This window comes from Microchirus variegatus (assembly GCF_963457635.1).
Source record: "Microchirus variegatus genome assembly, chromosome: 7".
Lineage (NCBI taxonomy): Eukaryota > Metazoa > Chordata > Actinopteri > Pleuronectiformes > Soleidae > Microchirus > Microchirus variegatus.
The window spans coordinates 19798891-19815742 of NC_139808.1; the positions used below are offsets into that span (position 1 = coordinate 19798891).

The window sequence follows — 16852 nt, forward strand, 5'->3', positions numbered from 1 at the left end:
TGGTGTGACGATGTGCGACTCGGCTCACAGTGAGACTTTTAATCTGTATTCCGGCTTTTGACTTTTATTCAGAGCTGGAAATGAACAACTTAACAGTCTTAACAGAAAAAGTCAAATTACTGTCAAAGTCTGACTAAAGTTGGAGTTTTAAAATCCATGTAAACATGTTAAACATTTACGAAATCAAATTCGGACTAACAGAAAATGAGGTTGAGAGTTTAACTACTATTACTTGTATAAAGCTTTGTCCACAATCCAAAAATGATTCAGTTTGAATGATTTCTTTATTATATGAAGCAAAGAAAACCAGACAATATTCACATTGAAGAAGCCGAGAAATCTGAAAATGTGCTTTGATTCTTTTTCATTTTTAGAAACCCTTAAAATCAAAATTGTTAATAATCGATTAATCTAATAATTTCAGCCCCACTTGTATACGTTCAACTGTACTAACTAACAAACTAATGCATGCTCCACAGTTCCCTTCCCTGAGCATTTTTACCCATATACAGTAGAAAAGAAAACATCAGTGAGAAAAACACGGTGAAATTCAGACCAATGCATTTTTGGACTGACTTCAATAATTTAATATTTTGGGGGTTTTTTTGGTCGGTGGTTTACTGGGTCAAATAGAAAATTATTAATAACTGATGAGCTTAAAGGGGAAATATCACCACGGACGCAATAAATCTACTCCCCACTAGTATTTGCTCTCTGTACTACTATAGTATTTGTATACCATATTACTAGTTACTATTACTATGGACAAAGTATTGCACAATCTGTGCAGCATGTCTAAATGCAGGCTGAAAACGTGTGTGTTGGATCTGCTAAATACTCTCTGCGAACACTGTGTATTTGTACATGTATAGTTACATAGTGTACATCAGTGTTTCCCAAACATCCTATACTGAAACTCACTTTTCTTGACACATCATCGTGACACAAATTACAATTTAAATCATGACAAAAGCACATTTGTGCATATTTTCGGGACTTATTTACAGCCATATCTGTAGCAAGACTTCTGACCCAGTCTTATGGAATCATTGGTGTTCATGTGTGATGTAAACACACCACAGACACGGTTATGAATCCATGTACAACAGTACAATGTCTGCTCTGCTGCTGCTGCTCTCAGGCTGGTCTGGCAACATATCTGTCAACAAATTGGCTGGTGGAGGGAATCTGATCTCATCTCGTGCCGTTGCACTAAGCCCTCAGGGTCTGAACGTGGCCATTATAGGCACAGTGTACGTGTCAAGATTTGTTGATTAATGGACTGGAAGAACCATGGGGGGTCCACTTGCTCTCACAACGCCACATCTGGTACCACATGACAGACATTGCCGCGTTAATCGACCGAAACAGATAAAACAGACAGTCACTGGTGTAGGATTTTGACAAACTATAAATGGCCCATAGCAGCCACACTTAAGCAAAAAAATACTGAACAATTATTCACTCTAAATAAATAGATACTTTATTAATATTCCACAGGAAATTGTTACTGCATTTTATTCATTTCTAGGCACACATACTGTAACATAAAAGCCCATGTTGTACTAGATAAAGTAAATACTACAATTCAAATGTCTGTGTTTGAAAAAGGCTGCTATAAAAATAACTAATTTAACAGTTTCTAATATATTTTCATATCATATAACCATTCCATTAAAAATACCACAGATCACAGAATTGACATACATAAAATCACGATTTTGCATTAGCAAAACAACAAAGCCAAGACTTTAATGGACGGTGGTGGTTCAATAGTGTGAGTAATTTTTCTGGAAAGTTCGGTTTGATCGACTGTCTCAGATTGGTGACGAAATCAAAATCCGTGAATATTGATTTTGTGCCAGTTACTTAAAGCGGACCTAGAGTGGTCCTGTTGCACATATGTGTTAGTTATGGAGGTCTACTTACATACATTAACTTATACATTAATATACAAAAACCTCCTATTTGCTGTAAACAAGCCGATAGAAATTCTCTTTTCTGACGGTGTTTCCCAGCCGCGAGATTTGAGACTCAACTCTCTCACCCAGAAGACAGTCTTGTGATTGGCCAGTATATTCAGCACACCCGCTCTCAGAGCGCAGCTCCCCCCTCTGGAACGGTGGATGCACTGCTACTCATTATCAAAGGATTGTTTTAACAGTGTGTGAAAATAGCTTCTTCACGACTCCCCGCTGCAGTCCCTTTTATGACTTTGACCCGAAGTCAGACCCAAGGTCAGAAGACACTGTCGCTCGTGAAACACCTCAACAACGGACGTCATTCTTCTTCTGCGGTTCAATGTACGCAACCGGATGTGCCCGGACTAGTGCCCGGAGCAGGACAATCTGCTGTTCCGCAGAACCGCTGTTTGCGTAACCGGACCGGGTTTTTTCAGAGATCTCGCTGAGCCTGAGATTACAATAAAACACAGCGTTAATTGGAACTTCCGGTCTAGGTCCGCTTTAAATTGGAGCATATGAGAGAAGCAGCTTGCATCTTGAGCAAGTCATTACAATCCAAATGTGAACTCTACATCCCACGTTCAAATTAATATCAAAGTTTGAACCGAAAGTGACAGCTGCAGTGTGACTGGGTAAAAAAAGATGTGTGATCGAAAAAGTGTTGCACATGTTGTGCTGAATGATTGTGTGAGTGAATGAGTGGTCATCAAATCTATAAAAGAAAAAAAAAAGCACAATATTTATACAGTTTACACAGAATTGTCAACTGACCGTGTTGATATCACATAAATTTTCCATACAGTACACTGTGCAGCTCTATAGCAGAATCAGTCATTAGGACACTGACTGCAGGCAGCGTCAGCTGTCATTAATCTCAAATATGTTCCGCAAGATCATCCGTCAGCAGATCCAGAGCTTCAGTGACAGAGCAGTGTGAGGAGTGAGGACACTGCTGAACACAACAAATCAGCCTGATTGAAACCTCTCTCTCTCCCTGACGCGGTCATCCTCCAGTGCTCAGGGTTCAATAGAAGGTCCTGACCTTTCAGGGGCTGAAATAATCATGGGATGTGTGTTTGGTGTGTGATTTGTCTGAGATGTCAAAGTGTTGCCTGCTGGCTTGCTAATTTAAGAGTGGGGCCAGTGACTGCGTGCACCTATCGATAAACCTGGAGACCGCACCATTGAAGAAATGTCACAGTCATTTAAACAGCTTGTTCATCACTTTCTCTCACTCTGTCACAAGACGGGAGCAGGTTACAACAGGGACCTTTTCTGTCACAGTTATTGTGACAAAAATAATCACAATTCACCATATTATTGTGATAATTGGAAGAAAGTGTTTTTTTTTGTTTTTTTTGTACATGTAAACAGTCAGGACCTTCCATCTGCAATATGTCTGTGTTCATGCACATTTTCTTTGCCGTTTGCAGGAAGCAGATTAACAGTGTTTTAGTCACTGACATTACCAAACAATTCTGCACAATGTAACAAAAAATATGTCTATAAACTATATTTGGAAGAAAGAAATCAAAAAGTAATAGAAACAATTTACATCAAAGACAAATCCCTGATGACAAAAAGAAAACAACTATCTTTACAAAAAAGGTGACCAAAAAGTATTGTAATGTTACAAAAACATGCTGTAAAATGATGAAATGTAGTAAAAAAAAAATAATGTTAAAAACACGACTGACATTACCCAAAATTGCAGTAAAATGTTTTAACCTTAAAGGCGCCATCTGTAACAATGCGGCCAAAAACGGTTAACACTGCTTCGAGTCATAACCGCCTCCCACTCCACCCCTCCCTTCCAGAGTCGAGGTTGCCAGAACGGTTGACATGTAACTCTGTCAGCAACGAGCGAGGAGCGAGCGTTTTATCATAAATAAGTGGCTCTAAGACACACAATTCTGTTCTCTCAGTAAAGATCTAGATGTATAATAATTTATTGTTACATTAGCTGTTGACTAGGGATGGATATCAGATGGAATAACTTTATGCATGATATTTGACAGAACTGTCCTTCATTTTTGCCTCCCCTTTTACAATGTTATATAGCAGGGATGCCAACTTCTGACAAAACCTTAGAGTGAGACATCGTGGCATGCAGGGCAAATTACCAGCACACACCCAATATATATATTTATGGTAATATTTTATGCATCGCAAGCTTATTAATGCTTTATACAATAATAAGGTAAATAATGTTGACACGGAATCAAACCTACAACCTTCCCAACACAATTCCACCATGAACATTATTCGCGGAACGGCAGCAGCGCGGTTCTGCTTCGTCCTCTCCCCAGCGGCAATCCCCACCGGGCGCGTTACGGCAGCGGCGCGGAGCCTTGGGAGCCGGCGGTATTCACGGAAGATCGCACGATAATCTCGATCGGACGCGAGTTCGCAAGATCCAGCGATAGACTGTGTGTATAAAGTAAACAACAACAACACAGCTTCTTTTCATTCTCCGACGTGGAAGAACTGTTGATCTGGAGTCATAAATGATTTTATGTTTCTCCACTTCAACAATCAGTCTCTCGTCGTACATTATGACTCTCAGAGACGCTCTGATTAATTGACTGTTTACCTGGCAGCAGCAGTGACGACGTAATGTTGATGTGAAGTTGTGACAGGCGATATTACCTGCGTATTGTGTTTTATTTTGAAAGGGGGGCGGAAATGTTTTACTTTGATTCTGTGTCGCTTTTCCTGTCTGGTGCGATCTGCTTCGTTGAAATTTACGAGGTTCAGCAGCGGCAACGGAAAAAATTGAACTGATTCCTATCGATATCGCTGCGGCGCGGCGAGCCGCTTCTGGGCCGCTGCTGAGACACTCCGCAGCGCGGCCGGTGGGAATGCTCTCATTGATTAGAATGGAAGCGATTGGCAACGGCGACCGCGCCGCTGCCGTTCCGCGGCCGTTCCGCGTCCAGTGGAAATCCAGGGTTAGATTTATTACATAACGCACCTTTAAATGTTAGAAAATGTAACTTCAAAAAATGTCATAAATTGATAAAGTGTAGCAAAACTATGTTATTAATAGGGCTGTCCAAATTAACGCATTAACGCAGGATGATTAATTTGTGGAATTAACGCATACATTTTTTTTAACGCACTTTCTCAATTTCATCGTGCTACGAGTAGACGTGCAGTTTATGAACAGGCAAGACAGGCAATTCATCAGTGAGCAGCTGCATCCCCGTCCCCCTTAAACAACAATGGTTGATTAGCAATGACATCTCAGTAGGAAACCTCCCTAAAGGGGCCCCACGTCACCTCACGCTAACCTGTGTGAAGCTGAAGGAAAATGAAGAGGAGTTATCAATCAGGAAGTTAGAAGAGGAAGAAAAAAGAGAGGAGGAAGAAAAAAGAAAGAAAGACACACAGTTGTAAGTGGCGCTACTGGCGCAGATAATGATATAATCATAACATTAACAGTCACTGTCTAACTAACGGGGACACAGACAGCAGCTAACATTAGCGTCAGAATGCTAGCTGATGCTAACGCTAACTAGTAGAAGCAGTGCTTCTCCTGCTGTGGGTTTAGTTCCCCCAAGAAAACTATTTAACTTCTATACTTTATATTTTGTTTATAATGTGAGTTATTTACAGTGCAATGTGTAGTTTTTTCAAAGTTATTTACAGTATTTTATTTTTTCTATTTATTTATCTTGTCTTATAATGTGGGTTCTTTACAATGTAATGTTTATTTTTTACTAAGTTTGTATAGGTTTTTACAAGTTATTTACAGTATTTTATTGTTCTTTACATTTATATTTTCACATACATTATTTATCTCTCCGTTCCTACAACAATATAAAGAGAAAATTTGAATTTTTCTGGCATATGGTAATTAATCGTGATTAATCAACAGCTACCCTGTGATTAATCTGATTAAAAATGTTAATCTTTTGACAGCCCTAGTTATTAACTATTATTCAGATGACATATGAAAATATGACATAATGTTATGATTAAAAAAATATATAAAGCTATAAAATTATTAAAAATGACATCACCAAAAGTTTTTGCAAAATGTTGTTACAAAATAAAATAAGCTGATGTGATCACCCAATAGAAATGTTAATGAATAAAACCCAAATGTCTGTCTGTGAGTCGATAAGCACTGTCCTCACATATTCATGTGTATTTGTGTATTTTTCTTCCAAACATTGGTGCAGTTTCAGACGCTGTAAAGCGACCGACACGCGCTGTGCTGTGTATATATTATCCGATTTGACGTTTTAATGAGCTGAACATTGTGCAGTGCGGTTCATACCTTGTCGAGCTTTGCCTCGATCTCCACCACATCCGTCTCCACATCGTCGATGCCAGCTCTGCGGAGAAAACACACACAAAGCCGCACAGTTAATCACATGTGCGCCTCAGTAATTGGCATTGCCATTTCTGTAAACCACCACAGATGGAGAAAAGATTCAAATTCTTGTTTGGTAGCTACAGCAAATGACATGATGAGCAGCAGCAAACCACAATATGACTGACAGCCTTCTTTTTATTGTTGTGTTATCCAGAGATTAAACCAGTAAGACAGAGGAGAATATAAATAACATATCATTCTAAGCAAACAAACCTTCTTGGCACTTTTTCTCCACAGATTTTAGACCAGAGAGTGAAAAACAAGTGCCATATGAGGCGGGTATGTGAGGTTGGTATGACTAAGTGATTCAATGCTAAATCATGAAAATCCTCAGTAAATAGAAGATACCAGAAGATGTTGGTGCTGTTCACAACATCTATTTGTTTAAAATAACTAAACACTGGACTGATTGCTTTATACTTCAATCACAGAGTAGTTGTTCTTGTTCTTGTTCTTTCTGGCTTGTACCTTTAGGGGGCGCTCTCGCAAGAATGAGCGATAGTCACATAGTGCAGCCTGAGAAATGATTAGGTTTATTTGATGACAATTATTTGATGAATCGATTATCAACCAAGTACTAAAGTAATTGTCAACTGTTTTGATACTTGAGTGTTTTTTCAATAAATAAAATGTGAATATTCTATGGTTTCTGGACCAAACGACATTTGAGAACATCATCATTGTACTTAACAGATTAATTGATTATGAAAGTAATTGTTAGTTGCAGCCCAATAAATTATTAATCTGGGCCATAATATTGGATTGGACAGGCAGGCTAAACAGTGTACAGGCATCTCATGAGATGTATAAAAATGCGGGTACAGTACACAGAAGTACTGTGAACCAGTGCTTTAGAGAGTTAAAAACACAGCAACATTAAAAGTACAAAACCTAAAAGCAATAAAATAATAGTAAAACAGAAAAATACTGACATGGTGACATAATGATATAGTAAATAGGTCAAATCTAGATAGAAATGTCCGGGTTGACTTTATTTATCCTAAAGTGAAGGCCAAAGAGAAGAAGTGGCTCTTTAAAAGTGATTTAAAATGTTCAACAGTCGGGGCAGATTTCATTTCCATGGTTAACTGAAATGGAAATAATTTGGGGGCAGCCACAGAGGTTTTAGTCTGGATTTTGGAAAATCTAAAAGCAGCGTGTTATTAGACCTCAGAGCTTGGGATGAGGTGTGAAGGAAAAGAAGCTCAGAGAGGTAAGATGGTGTCAAACCATTAAGAGCTTTAAAAAATAACAATACAATTTTAAAGGTCCCATATTATATCCTATTTCTCCAAGTTAACCTAGTTCCCTGGTGTCCTAATGAACATGTCTGTGACATGCTTTGGTCAAAATACCATAAGGATGAAGCACCACAGCAGTTCAATCACCCTGCCAAAACAGCCCTGTTCAGAACGCTCTGTTTATTTGTATCTCTTTAGGGCCACCTTAAAATAAAATAAATTATATCAGCCACAGAGGCTACTGGGAGCTAACAGCAGTTAGCATTTGTGATCATTTGCAGGCTCTAGCAGGCACATTGCTGTCATATAATGTATCCAATGGACAGATAAATCCTCTGAGGCTGGAAGTTCGTGTAGAACGCTGTGCTGCACTGTGGAGCCAAGAATAGAACTTTTGTCCGCGAGACAACAATTCCAGGAATGTAGCGCATAGTGACGTCCCAGGGAGTGCGGAAGTCAACATTGCATGTTTTATCTCCTGTTCTTAGACTTAGAGGACCACAAAAACATGAGTGAGTCATTTTTTTCACACTTTAGCGAATTGTGGGGCCTCCAGAGTCCCAAATATAAGGATTTAAATGATTAAAAAGTTGATTTTGCTTAATATGGGAACTAAAATCAATCATAAAATGCATAGGAAGATCACAGTACTGATCCAGGCTTTGACCCATAGGCAGCCAACATTTATTGTAGAACGTGAATGAAAGAAGGCTCTAAAGAGTGTCAGTGTGGTGCCGTGTGAATAAAGTTGTCCGTATTCAAACACCGGCAGCAGTAGCAGCAGCAGCAGCAGCATCATCTCTTTATGTTTTCCCCTCCCCTCACTGCCAATCAAAGTGCAATCAGTCACCACAGTCTCACAGTCTAACGTCAGCCCCGATGACTGCATCGACAGAGGCATCGCTCTGGAAGATTAGTGGCCACGGCCGAGCTGCAGGATGGAAAAAAAATCAATGAATGACATCATGCGGAGACATTGACCGTTACTTAGGCAACCATAGGACAATCAGCAGCGATCAGGGAAGGTAACAACAACAACGCTGAACAACAATACAATAACACACAGCACTAATATGTTATCACTTTTTGTTTGTATCTTATTGTTTATTAAATTTGAATACAATGGGATTTGATGGTTCTCAGTGGACAAGAAGCTTTTACCTTGTTCTACCCCGAGGACTTTCCTTCGATTATCACACACACACACACACTCACGACCAGTCAGTTGTTATGGTAATTCCTTGCATGTGGGGCACAAAGGTTGACTCAATATGTCAAATTGTATACATTATGTTTCCGGCAAATGCACCACCTCCACCCTCTGGCCGCTTTATTAGGTATAGAGGACACCTAATAAAGTGACAGGAGTGGAATTGTGTGGGTTTTTTTTTAATTTAAGGTTTGACATGTTCAGAGATGACAGTCTGCTCTGTCCTGACATTCAGAGAAATGCTTTCTCTTTTTTCCCCCAACCATTCTCTGAAAACTAAGACCCAGAAATGTATATTTCTTTTGCATATGTGCACAAGATAATAAATTGAGGGAGGTATTCAATGTTTCTAAGACACTGCGGCACTGACACTAAAGCAGATTCACTCCCGGCACGAGGAACCTGAAGTAAGGATGTGGAACTTGTGCTAACTTGTGACAATCCTGTGTCTAAGACGTAGAGCAGCAAGAATGTCTTTAAATGACATGTACAGGTGAAAATGAAACATGATTCATTGAGTTATGTCCAAAGTATCTTACAAGTGTTCCAAAAGATAAATGTCACGCACAAATTATCGCAAGCAACCTGACAAAATCCAGCTGCAAAAACCCTACATATGATTGTGCAGGAACATTTCAGTAGATCAGAAGTTACTGAAAATACTCACCACCAGCAACAACCAACAACTATACCATGTTCACTGTCACTTAAACCCATGGTTCCCAACCTGGGGTCAGGGCCCCCCTCAGGATGTCACCAAAGATCATGTGGGGGGCGCAGAGCTTTGTCTGCTCTGAGGTTGTAAGGTTATTAAAACCATATTTTTACGTATTACATTTAGAAAATCCCAATTACACACTCTATTGGATAATCAGAACTCAGTATCACCCATAAAAGCCTTTTTATGGTCCACTTTAAAATTACTTTGGCTATTTATTACAAACACCTGTATGACGTGATAAATATCACGTCTGAGAAATGCAAAAGTACCAAAGACTCACTGGTATCAAAAAAGAAAACAAGGCAATATCTCAAGAGTTACCTTGGTTTTGAGTTTATGGAAGCACAGGATAGTTTTTATCCATATATACTGTGAGAATAGGAACAAGAACCTATAACTGCTGTTTATTTTTGCATATAAACGTTTGTAATCCATCAATCCATTATCCTCCACCGGAGGGTCGATGTGCCTATCTCAGCTCACATAGGGCGATAGGCGGGGTACAACCTGGACAGTTCGCCAGTCCATCGCAGGGCCACATAGAGACACAAACAACCATTCACTCACACACCTACGGGCAATTTAGAGTGACCAATTCACCTAATCCCCGAATCTGCACGTTTTTGGACTGTGGGAGGAGGCCGGAGAACATGCAGAACTCCTTGCAGAAAGGCCCTTGTTCAACATTTGTAATAATTAATATTGTTCTTTTGGTGTGTGGTGGTGTGAAGTTCAGGTTCAGGGACCTAGTTTGTCTTGGACACAAACAAAGTGGGACTTGAAAGTTAGGAACCAGGTTGTCTCAACCATGACATACCTAAATGGTTACAAGTTGCTACCATGTGATTTGCTAATTCGATATCTGTGTTAACAAGCAGTTGAACAAGAGTACATAATAAAGGGCACCACATATTCCTTGGAATGCGACTCGTTAAATTAAAAAGAACACGGTGTATCTCCTCAGAGAAATAAATCTAAACGTATTCTCAAAGTCCTCATGCAGGATCAGCTGGATTTTTCACGGCTCAGGCCAAGAATCTGCGTCACACCCTGCATGTGCTGGAACACGTCGACAGTTAACTGGGGGGGGGAACGTGGGAGACGATGATCTCATCACACAAGCTCAGCCCCACCCTCAGCCTCAGCTTTTCTACTTGTACAAACACCATGACAGCTGATCTGATTCGCGACAGGAGAACATTCAGAACATGTGAACCCTTGAACACCAGCAGCACATGGTTTGGTTTTTGCTTCACTCCAAAGGTTGCGACTGTTCCTGCTTCAGATGGGCAGTGCACAGCGGGGTCATCACCGCTTCACCACCTGCTCCAAAGAACAACATTCCCAGAATTCCTTTCTGCTCCTGAGCATTTAGTCAACGCCCGGGAGCTGCTTATTTTTGACTTGTGGCTGTTTTGCACTTGTTTTCTTGTCTCACACAGTGTTTATAAAGACAGCGCTGTATCTCTGGACCGCAGCTCTTGTGTGGCCTGCACACAGCTGATTTATATTGTTTCAGAGAGAATTAGTGCTGGGAAAACAGAGGTGATGAGAGCAAAAGCCTCTTCATTAAGCTGTCGCTTTAATTTGTAGCACTTGTGTTGCCGAGAAATTTCTGGCATGGAGTCCAATCCATCAAACTGGCTCACAGTTCCTGCTTTTCTGCTGCGCGTAAATTAAAAATACTACACGCACACACAGGTTCGCACAGCTGTCCTCGTAAGGACTCCACCGTTCCAGAGGGGGGAGCTGTGCTTCTGAGAGCGGGTGTGCTGAATATGTCACTTCCGGGTATTGGCCAATCACAAGACAGTTGGGTAGCCGGGGTGAGAGTTGAGTCTGAAATATCGCGGCTGGGGAACAGCGTCAGAAAAGAGGATTTCTATCGGCTCGTTTACAGCAACTAGGAGGTTTTTGACCATAAAAACAAGTTAATATGTAAGTAGACCTCCATAACTAACATATATGTGCAACGGAACCACTCTGTGAGCTTTAACCTAACCCCAGTTCTAACCATTACCCTAAAACCACAAGGTCAAATTGTCCTCACAAAGAAAGATTTGTGTGTCTTTGGACCTCACAAAGATATACATATAAGTAAAAACACACATATATTTGTACTTCATTCAGGACCCTCAAATAGAGACATAATGCATTCCCTAGCTAGGGCCTAGCCCCTTACCTTAATGTCTAACCTTAACCCTAAAACCAGTTCTTAACCTCCTAAAAAGCCCTTTGAAGATGTGGGGACCAGACAAATTGTCCTCACTCTCTATGGTTTATCTGATTTTTGGCCCTCACAAAGCCACAAATACAAGAACACACACGCACGTATACATATACACACACACACACACACACACACACACACAGACCGTATACTGCTCCCCTAAGCAGGGAGTCAGATCCAACATGCATCATGTTCGCCATTAAGTCACTCTGAACCAAACACATTCAATGTCAAACAGCTGTTCAATCTAGAGGATAAGCGTGTCGTGTTTCTTGCGGCACACACTGCCAATAAGAGCTAGCTGACATTCGATTGCATCGATTTACCACAGCCGCTCGATGCTCTGCCCGTCAGAGTTTAACTGCGGTAGAATAAAAAATGTTAGTGTGGGGTTTTGTGCTTTGTGTCTCAGACTGGACTCTCAAGTGTTTTCTCAGCTGACAAGTTTGTTTGAGTGTTTGATTGTTTCAAAAAATCCAGGTCTGAACCCTTAAAAAGGCCCTTTTAAGTTGTGGGGCCAAGACAATAATGTGCCCACAAAGATGAGTTTTACACATACACAGCACACTGAATAAAGGTGGGGTAGTATAACATGTAAAAATATGAAATACATGTAAGGGATATGGAAACTTCAAATACATTAAACTAGCCAGTCACATGGCAGACTCTCACTGCATTTAGGCGTGTAGACATGGTCGAGAGGATGTGCTGGAGTTTGAAGCCGGCATCAGAATGAGGAAGGAAGGTGCTTTTGAATGTGGCATGGTTATTGGTGTCAGACGTGCTGGTCTGAGTATTTCAGAAACTGCTGATCTAGTGGAATCTTCACACTCAACCATCTCTGGGGTTTACAGAGAGTGGACTGAAAAAGTTATTGAAGCAGTTCGAAAACATAACTCGTAGTAGTAACCACTTGTAACAGAAGACCATCACAGTTTGAACCATTGAAGCAGCTGGACTTCAGACCACACAGGAAGCCACTCCTGTCACTTTATTAGGTGTCCTGTCCTGTGTACCTAATAAAGTGGTCAGTGATTGTATGTTTTTCCTTATTCACCCCCCTGTAGTGTATCATATTCAGCTATTCATTTTCCTCGGGCTAAATGCACCAGAGAGTTATAGGATTAAAGCGAAATGGCATAAGACTGACTCCCACAGAGGATTATGGGTAACGTGGCGAGACATAATGGTTACATGTAGATGAAAATTGTGTTCCAGTGTCGCCTGCTAAATGTGTGTGTGTTTTTAAAGATTAGATAAACTCATTTTAGCTGTTGTAATGATGATGGTGATGATGATGATGGAGGAGGAGGGTGGGCTCATTTGCTGCCAGTGCAAACATACTGTACACAGTCTGACATCACCAGTGAGGGGGAAGGGGTTCCTCACGTGCACTTGCTCCATGTGTTCTCCCATCAGCTCCAACAAGCGTCCACATCTACTCTGGCCGCTGCGTGTGTGTGTGTACTCTAGCGTGAAGCTCACGTGGCAATCCAGTCCAATCTCCTCACACGAGAGCAAAGCGCACACACACACGCAAATCCACATGGCAAGGCTTCCAGCCCAGAGATACGGCACATCTGAGCCTCCATGTCTTCCAGACTCCATGTGTCACACAGCATCACATTCACATCAGCTTCTCTGAGGACCAGGGGAACAGCAGCAGAAAGACCAACAAGTCCTCTGACAGCCAACAAGGCCTCACTCATGGTGCTTTCCATTTGCACAGTTCAAATGTAACAATGGCTCTCATCAGATACGAATAAAACATTTTTTTTTAAAGATTAAAATTTTTATTTACTTATAAAATTACAATTCATATTTTACAACTTTGCTTTTTTGTCCTGTGATAGCAGACTGGTGCTTTCCAGTTACATTAAGAAGTGTAAACGTCCACTAAGGTCGGATTTCAACTTCAGAAAGTCATGGCACGCCAAGATGTCATTTAAAAAAAATAAATAATTATGTATAATTTTTTTTAATTCTGCATTTTTTTACAATTAAATGCACTTATGTTTTCTATTTTTAAAATGATGTTAGTTGTACATCGGACCTTTTTTTTAAAAAAAGGGTCCGATGTTCCCTGTTTTTCCCAAAAAAGGTCCTATGTTCCCCACTTTGGGGAAGCCTGGGTGTGGAGCTCCAGGGTAAAGGGTTAGGGTTAGGGGTAGGGGTAGGGTCCTATGTTCCCTGGGTCCTTTTGGGTGAAAGCGGGGAACATAGGAGCCAGGGAACATAGATACAGTCCCATGCTGACTCACACGTCGCCTGACGCTCTGTGCTAAAGGTGGCTATCAGAGGTTAGCAGAGCAGTGTTTGTCATAACTAATGTTGCTAAAGTAATGCTAATATGAAGACAGCCATGTTGGGTACATTTTGTCCAGCAAAAATCATAAGAATTGGGGACAACAACCATGTCCACGACTAGACTGGCTGGTGTTAGAGTTCAGAACATACATGTGATTTGATGGGTTAATTCCTGTGTAGGAATATTTGCATATGATTTGAATATTGCACATGATTTGAATGGCCAACGTTCCCACTGCTGCTGCTTAAACGAAAAGTTGACCATTTCTAAACTCCGGACATGTGTGTCCTGGATTAGATTTAGTTTTAAGGTCAACCTGACGTGCAGAGCTTGTTAATCTGATCCACTGACCTAAAATGCATGAAAATTATACTGTATATGTTGTTCTAATCTAGACACACATACCATTACCTGAACAGATTACTACAGGATGAACAGTTGCCTGTGAATTTATTCTGATGATATTTGAAAGCTGACTCAGCAGCTCAGGCTGTGATGAGCTGTGACCTCGTTTTGCACTGACATCAGGTGATTTTAAAGCAAAACACATACAGAGAGAAAGAGACACCTACTAGAATAGAATAGACTAGAATACATTGGAATGGATCTGCCTCACTAATTACAGACCAGTCTAGTCTTGGATGACAAAACAACACTGACTACAAGACCTAAAACCTAAAACCACAATAAAAACACATTACAATCATTTAATTTAATTTAATTGACACCAGTACACCCTTTTCTTGACTTAAATCTGCTTCGACATACAAAAATAATTCAAGGTCAAGGGTTTTTCTATAGAAAAGACTGCTGCTGATCCTCTGTATTTTGTGTATCTGATGGCTGGTATGTATTTTCCATCTGATTACACCTTAATCCACCAACAAGTACTCTATCTATTTGGGATATAATTGTGTTGTTGACATGTCCAGTTAATATAGCACAGTACAGAAGACTCTAATTACCATGTGACAGAGAACAGACATGTCACATGTAGTAGGTGACTGGGTTGAATTTGTATTTGTGGTGGTCTAATATTTTTATCAACATGTTGCTGTCAGACAGTAGTTGCATCCATAAGCAGTAACCACGGCAACTCTAAGGAAACACGACAAGTGTCGTCATTCTCTGGATTAACACTGGGCAGATATTTCTGTCCTGACTTTTTCCACCTGTTAAACATTTTCTTTGTGTGCGTTTTCTTTCATAGACTTCCACTGTAAACTCATTTATAATATATATACAGGACATTTTCATCTGGCTCCACCCACAAATTCAGACTACACACACACACATGAAAATATCCCCTTCCCAGAATTCCAAGTAGCAGCTCCATGGCAACCATTCATTGACCCCAATCACCATGGCAACAGGCATCAGCATTGCTCACGCCTTGCTTCTTTTTTTTTTGTTACTGACCAATTTCCTCTTTGTCTGATGTGTCTGTCCATCCTTCTTTCAGTCTTTAAAAAACAGCTCCTTCTCCTCTGACTCGTGTTCCTGCATCAACATCATTGACCAAAATACAGGAAGCTGCTGCTGATGTAGCCATGGAAAGACCCAGTGTGTCAGGAGGAGAGGAGGAAAGTACCCGCAAGTATCCCGTAAATCCCTCTAAAGCTACCAAAAGCTCTGTTGTTACTGCAAAATTCATTTTTCTTAAAACATTTAGAAAGAGAAAAAAATGTCTTGAAGTCAGCAGTGTAAAAAAAGGGTGGTAATAAACAGAATTAATAATAAGGAAGCAGAAAAAAATGTAAAATATGTATACACGTGCTGTTAAATATATAATAATAAAAATCAAGCATTTTGCAGTTATTTTAAGGGTATCTTTTATAATAAAGCCCCATTTCAATAATGATGGAATTTGCTTAATCCCTGTTCATTTTGACAAAGCTAAAAATGCCTTTTAAACATTATATTTTACAGTGATGATCTGTTTACCTCTTGCATACATTCACATATTTTCCCCCAAAATTGAAGCTGAGATCAGATGACTTTGGATAATTGTCTTTGTCTGACGGTGAGCAGGTGGTTTTGGGGAGGGGGGGGGACAGTAACTGCAGCCCAGCCCTAATTCTCTTTGTTCTTCATTCCCAACAACAATTCCACATTCAATACAGTTTTATTCACCTGCAACAAGCATTTGCAGCTTTTTCATTAAAGCGTCTGCATCTTCAAAGGGGTTTTTCGATACGTTTTTGAACCGTCTCAGTGTTTAGCTTTGATTTTTTTCTTCCTCTACGACGTCTTAGTTTCATCCCGCAGAAATCCTTCACTTCCCCTTTCTCTTTGTTTCGTTCGTGCATGTCTCCCTCTGCCCAGACTGTCTGTCTGTGGCACTCCTTCATCAGCTGTTGCCATGGACTGTGTGTGTGTGTGTGTGTGTGTGTGTGTGTGTGTGTGTGTGTGTGTGTGTGGGGGGGGGGGGGGGGGGGGGGGGGGGGGGGTGTGTGTGTGTGTGTTTGAGAGAGAGAGACAGACAGACAGACAGTGAGGGGGTCTGAACAATGAATCATTTTCAAATTGAAATTGCATTTGGAAACCACACAATTAGCAAATTACAACGGCTGCAGTGTTAGAGCTGCAGCTACTACTCCTACTACTATTTTTGTGATCTAATAATCAGTCTGAGGGTTTCTTCTTCTTCTAAAAACATATTCTATCATAAAAAAAAATATTAAAAAAAACACGTTGAATGTGGGTATATTCTAGTTTCTTTGCTCCTCCTCCAACAATGAATAATATTCATTTAACATATTATGTTAAAGGTTTCATCCTTTCAGAAGTCTCA

General features: G+C 40.4%; 1 protein-coding gene across 1 annotated transcript in view; it reads right to left on the reverse strand.

The window, feature by feature from the left end:
• LOC310929930 (arf-GAP with coiled-coil, ANK repeat and PH domain-containing protein 3-like) overlaps positions 1-16852 on the reverse strand; it is a gene marked incomplete at its 3' end in the record, with an annotated part of 86460 nt that overhangs the window by 33964 nt on the left and 35644 nt on the right. Inside the window, exon 2 of the mRNA XM_083892799.1 lies at positions 6250-6307. Within this exon, the coding sequence (XP_083748925.1) occupies positions 6250-6307 (58 nt within the window). The remainder of the gene's footprint in view (positions 1-6249; positions 6308-16852) is intronic.